The sequence below is a fragment of the Lichenostomus cassidix genome, chromosome 2 (assembly GCF_008360975.1).
Source record: "Lichenostomus cassidix isolate B80296 chromosome 2, HeHo_3.0, whole genome shotgun sequence".
In the NCBI taxonomy this organism is placed as follows: domain Eukaryota; kingdom Metazoa; phylum Chordata; class Aves; order Passeriformes; family Meliphagidae; genus Lichenostomus; species Lichenostomus cassidix.
Window position 1 is genome coordinate 137158239 of NC_139482.1, and position 6326 is coordinate 137164564.

At 49.9% G+C, this 6326-nt stretch overlaps 1 protein-coding gene across 5 annotated transcripts in view; it reads right to left on the bottom strand.

The window, feature by feature from the left end:
- Nucleotides 1–3863, bottom strand: part of TRPS1 (transcriptional repressor GATA binding 1) — a 219016-nt gene extending 215153 nt beyond the window's left edge. For 2 of the 5 annotated variants that reach the window (XM_085053435.1, XM_085053431.1), the window contains exon 1: nt 3648–3863. Coding sequence is in view for 1 of the 5 variants with exons in the window: in XM_085053434.1 (XP_084909560.1) it covers nt 2921–2930 (10 nt within the window). In the remaining 4 variants the exon portion in view is untranslated. Of the gene's footprint in view, nt 1–2920; nt 3047–3647 lie in introns of those variants that run through there. The other 3 variants (XM_085053434.1, XM_085053432.1, XM_085053436.1) reach the window with 2 other exon arrangements.
- Nucleotides 3864–6326: the final 2463 nt, after the last annotated feature.

A 6326-nucleotide genomic window follows, 5' to 3' on the forward strand; every position in this document is an offset into this window, starting at 1 on the left:
TTTGGTGTTACCCACAAACCTTTATTAAAGCGATACTGCCAGTGTGGCTTCAGTTAAGATCTGAGAATGTTTCTATTAAGATTATTACATTAAAATATTGTCAAGAGTTTGTAAGAAACATAAATATTCATACACATATGCGCCCCCCCCCAGCCTTAGAAGGAAAGTTCCACATAAAAAGAAAAATTTAAATACGTACCGAAAGTTGCCTGGTTGTAATTACAATTTTGGGTTTTTTCCTAAATGTGTCTGCTAATTTTTTAACTCTTTCACACTGTAATGTAAAATAGCTTTATTTCAAAGCAACTGCCTGATAAAGTGCTAAAAGAGGTAATTCGCATGAACAGAAAGTAATTAGTCATTGTTTGCACAATGCTTTGAAAATATAAAACCCAATGTGTCAACTAGCATTAAAATATAATATGATTGGAATACACAGATTTGACAAGCAACAATTGCCTGTAACAGACACTCCAGTCCAGAGACAAGAATTAGTACTACACGGTTATAAACGCACTATCACGATATGTGGATAATAACATTCTTTACACTCAGCCAGAGAATGCATGATAAGAGTGTGCACTGTGAAAGTTTACTACAAATGCTAGAGAAGACATTATAGAAATTAATCCTGCTAGGGATTCATCAAATGTTACTGAAATTACTCTCACTGATAAAAATGTAAGTCAACCCGTAAAGCTACCCTATAAATTACAGTAAAAATGAATTAAAAACATGAAAGGATAACCTGGCTGCATCATGTTTGATGCCCAAAGAGGTCTCAGATCTCTGAAGCTGTCATTTACATTCTTTTCCTTTATTAACACTGCTATGAAATAAAGAAAAAGAAAAAGCCATACTATCACAGGCAAAGACTGCTCAGTGTTATTTAGAGTCTGTTTTAGAGGATCACAGGCAAAACATGTAAACTTAAAAGCTGATGCAACTTTTCCCTTTACTTACTTTGTTGTGACTATGTATATGCGAAGTTTCAAACAGAGAAAGTTATTATATGCAGCCAAAAAAAAAAAAAAAAAAAGCGATAATCAGACAGAACAGGGTGGATTAGGAACTGACTATTTTTCTCATGTATATTCTCCCTTGAATTTCAAAAGGTGAAGCAGATTTCTGTTGTCACAGTCTGAAGATAAACTTGTATATAGGCACTGATGCACTACTGAATGTCAGAATTACTGATTCTATGTGGCAAACCTCAGGCAGGTTTATGTTATTCAAGAGGAAAAAAGAAAAATACTTTTTTTCCCCTTTACAGAGAAAGGTTTCACTTGCTTGGTTTGACCATGTTATTAACAGACTTTCATTCAGTGGTTAAAATAGGAAAAAAAAAATCTTTCAAAGTGTTGATATCATTTCCAGACAGTCTTGTCAGCATCACAATTTACAGGAAATAGTTGATGTTCTCAAACAAACCCTGTATTTACTCATAGACCCAGAGTACTTAAAAAAAAAAAATAAAACAACCTTCACTCTTTTGGAGGTTTTTTTTAAAATGTCACTGTGGTGGAATATCTGAGAGAGCTGTCTAACCTAACACACAGATTGTGAACATGAGGCAAACACAGACTGCAGTTCAGAAGACTACTGTAACTTTTATTCTCATTTTGTCCACGTCAGGAACTGGCTCTTACCACTACTTTCCTTTGCTGCCCCTTGCATTTTTAACTCTGGCAGTCTTCTCTAAACGTTCAACTTTTACTAAAACCAACAGGAGAGTAACATGATGCCACCAACATCCATAGGATTCAACTGCGTAGTTGAAGATGACAGCCAAAATGACAAAAAAGTTTGAAGGTTCCTTGAGAGACTTTACTGAACTCGATTAAATATAACCTGAGACGTATCAAATTATTGTCTCTTTCCATCAACGTTCAAAATGTGCTGCGTACTGTAAAAGCACTGAAGGCAGCATGGTCTGCAGAACACCTTATATTCTCTTTACTAGAGAATCTTTTCCCCTCGGAAGGGACTTGTCACCTTGGTTCCAAAGGGTGCTGGGGTGACCCGACTGCTGCTCTGCCAGGCAAGGTGCTCGCACTGGCAGAGAAGAAGTGATGGAGGGGAGACGTCTCTCCAGCTTATCACTTAGTTAGCTTAGCTCAGTCAGTGCACTGGAGAAGTTTGCCGTTTGCAGATAGAAAACATAACTGGTCGTGGAAAAAAAAAAGATAAAGGAGACTAGCGGGCCCCACTAGAACCCGCGTAGGAGTGCCGGGGTGTCTGAGAGCCGTGATTTGCAGCAGGGAGGCAGATAAACAAAGCCCCCGAAATGTCAAGCCCCCTCGAGGAGCCGCTCGCGTCCCAGGGCAGCGCAGCGGCCGTAGCCCCCTGGGCCCGACCCTGCGTGGCCCGGGACCCGCCATCGCCCACCCCCGGCCGGCCCGGGCCACCCCGGCTGCCCCGGCCGCGGAGCGCGGACCGCCGCGCAGCCCTTCCAGCCCCGGCCTCGCCTCCATTCATTCCTCCCTTCGGAAAGCCACACACGGGTGGCTGCAGAGGGAGCAGCCCCCGCCGCAGCCCCCGGGCCGGGGGGGCGGGGAGGTGAGACTCTCCGGAAAGTTGTGGCAGGCAGGGAGAGCCGGGTGCCGGGACGCAGCGCTGGCAGTGGGGCTTCGCCTTTAAGAGGGAAAAGTTTTACGTCTCTTTGCCTCTGATTTGAAAAAAAAAAAAAAAAACCTTAAAAAAAAAAAATCACCACCACCACCACCAGTGTGTCGCCTGTTACCCCGGTGTGACCGGGAGGGATCCCAAGCCCTCCTCCCGGAGCAGCACCGCTCCGCGCTCGGCCTCTCCCGGTGTGTCCCAGGGCAAGGAGAAGGAAAATAAGAACGGGAAAGAAAAATTAAAAAGGGGGGAAAAAAGGGAAAAAAAAAAAAAAGAAAAAAGTTTTTCCCAAACTTACTACTCTTCATGATGGTGTCTCTGAGCACCGCTTGTCATGATCCCCATTAAAACTTCCAGCAGCGGCAGGAGCGGCAGGACTGTGCGACTGCAGCCCATCGGATGCGAACCCTCTGTGCTCGTCTTCTACTTCCACCCCCCGCGTCTCCCTTCCCCTCCCCCCGTGCGCCCCGGTGCCGGGGAACCGGCGGCCGCGGAGATAAGGCGCGGAGCGGCGCGGAGGGGAGGGCAGAGCAGAGCAGAACCGCACCAGCCCGCGGCCGCCGCCGCTCCCCTCCCCGCCTCCGGGCCGGGGGGCTGCTCCCCCTGCCCGCCGCCGCAGCTGAACTTGACCCTCCCGACTCCGGCGGGGCTACCGCCGTTTTGAAGTCGCCAATTTCCAGCCATCACACATGGCTTTGACCCACCGGCGGGGGGAACGGGGGGCGCGGGTCGTGAGGGGGGGGGTGATGCACAGAGAAAAGCCTGTGAAATCCGAGCAGCCCCCGTTGCCTGGGATTATGTCCACCCACCCTCCGCTTTTGTTGTTATTGTTGTTTTTATTTTTGGGGGGATATTTTTGGGGGGAGCACCCCCGCCGCCCCCCCGGGCACACGCCACGCTGCCGCGGGCGCCGCGCCCCCGCGCCGCGCGCCCCCCCCGCGCCCGCCGCCGCCGCGCCGCCCCCGCCCGGCCCGCCGGCCGCGGCGCCCTCCCCGCCGCCCCCGTCCGCGCCCCCCCGCGCTTACCTGTTGATTAACCGGCAGCAACAGCCCCGGCAGCCTGGAAGATGGTGGAGCCGCGGCGCGAGCCATGAACCGTCTCCTGCTGCCGGCGGAGTTGGACGCGGATTATGTGGCGGTGGCCGGGGAGTGGGGGGGGGCGGGGGGCCGCGGCGCCGCTGCCTCCCCCCTCGGCCCCGCTCGGCGGGGAGGGGGCGACGGGCCCGCCGGCGGGCGGTGCGGTGCGGCGCGGGGGCGGGGGCGCGGCGGGCCGGGGGGCGCGGGCCGGGGCACGGCGCGGCGGCCCCGCCGGCAGCGAGGCGGCGGCCTGGGAGCGCGGGGCGGCCGGCGCGTTATCGGGACTGTTATCGCTTGTCAGGACCTCCGTCTCCCCGCATTACGTCAGTTTCAAGACACCAACACTATTAATATCAAAGGAGCCTTCGCGGAGGAAAGCGCCACCCCAGACGGAGCGCCCTTAAAGAGACAGTGCAGGCGGCCCCGCCGCGCGGCCCGCGCCGCCCCCCGCCGCCGCCTCCGCCCGCCGCCGGGCCACGGCCACGGGCAGCGCGGGCAGGGCCCGCCGAGCCGGGCGGGCCGAGGGGGCGCGTCGCCCCGCGGCCGCGGGGACTTGCGCCGAGTCGGAGCAGGGATAGCCGCAGGCCACAGGCGCGCCCCCAGCGCGGCCCGCGGGAGGCGGCTGTGCCCGCGGCTGTCACTGGGACCCGCGGCTGTCCTGCGGGATTGGAAAAGGTGCCGCTGGGGACAAAAGGCGCGACCCACGCGCGCCGGTAGCTGCCGCCCTCGAGAGACCCCAGCCCTGCTCGGGGACTCCCGCAGGTTTAATGTCACCTCTCTGCCCCGTGCCCCCCGTTTGTGTGCGGGCGCTGAGGCGGGTGGGCAGACAGTTCCCAGGTTGTGCGATGCGCAGTCCCGTTACCGCCCGCGCTCTGACACGGGTCGCAGGTCAGCTCCGAGCTGCTCCGAGGAAACACTCAGAACTTTTCCTCCTTGTGCAGAACTTTTTCAATTCGAAATAATCCAGTTTCCCCCATGCTATGAACTCTCAGAAGTCTGTATGTCAATGTAAAAACTCTCTCCAAGGAGAAGCAGTACATAAAAGGTTCCTATGAAAGGGTTTTAAAATCCCAAATATAGTAGGCGTTAAAAACTATGTAAACATTTGTTGGGCATTTGGACACAATTTTTCTGCAGTTAGGTGACTTTATATGGCGTGCTTTTCCTCCCATGCAAGTTGTTTTAAGCTTATTTCACATTCAAATAGATGCATTCTGCTTGCTTGCATCTTCTAATACATTTTTCAAGGAAGAAGCTGGAAAAGGGTTAAAGGATTACAGGTTGAGAGATGAAGCTGCTTCCCCCCAAATTTTTGAAATTACATAACTTTTTCGTTACAATTTTACTCTCAAATACGTGGTGAAGTGTAAAGCATAAAATCTTCAGAGATACACGGTGACGCAAATGAAACCCTACTGTAAAACTTAAGGCAATCACAGCCCTCTCTCCAAACTTAAACATTCTTCATACATGTTTAGTGTAATCCACTGGCAGATTTGTAAAGTAATTGCTCGTGTAAATCACCCAGTAACACATTTCCCCCTTAAGTTCTTTTGTAGGATTGTCTGATAAAGCACTTTATGAATCGAAAAGCAATAATTCACATACAAGAGGTGAACTTGTCATGTTGAAAATGGAAGGTTGCACGGTTAGGCACACACAGCAGGATCCCCGACACAGGGAAAGGAGAATTCACTGATTTTGGGTGGTATTCCCTCTACACCCGTCCACAGAAAATGCGTTCAGAGCACCAGAGACGTATATACATGGAATGTGAAGGAAAGTAATGACAGACTCTAAAGTTTGTTACAAAGTCTGCCCGATACTTCAGTACCTCACCCTTTGTGGCACCTCACTCATAAGCGCTCAGCCAGCCTCTCCCGACTTCATAAATTTCCTTTTCCCAAGCTGCAAATGCCATGGCTGCACCACAGTCAAAAGGACAAGCCACTTCCACAAACTTTAGTGAATAAAGGACTCTGAAAAGCAAGTATTTTTGTCCTGTTCACATCAATTCAAACGTGTTTTTCTCAACAGTTTTGATTTTATTATTGTTACTGAGTATGTCAACCCCAAGTGGCCATTCTATTGGCATATGTCTTGCACAGGAAGGGTTAAAATAGGCAGGTATTTTGTCTGATGACTTGGCTAAGCATCTTACAAGCAGGGCTTGAGTGGAAAATATTTAAACAAGAGTTATTTCCCTTTACTTCTCTGTTCTAGTGAGACTTATTAATGTCTTTTTATTTTTAACCAGGAAATGATGCCCCCCACACCTTAAATCCCAGCCAGTTCTTATGTGTGGCTGCAGCTTTCCCAGATTTTATTCACATTATGACAGATAAACTGTGAAGATCAATAACAGTGAAACCACAGATTTCAACACTTGTAAACCTTGATAACAAACACACCTTTTTTTTCACCTGTGGAATGCTACTATATAGGTATGTTTTTAAAGGACATAAATATCTCTGTGCATGCACTTTTAAAATGAAACCACAAAGCCATTCATAAGCAAAGATGAGAAGGACACAACATGTCTTCATAGTTTCCAGTAGACAACTCGAATGAAATACGGTATCTCTTAGAAAAAGTTTGTTACCGTATCTTTATTTGAAATGCTTTCAT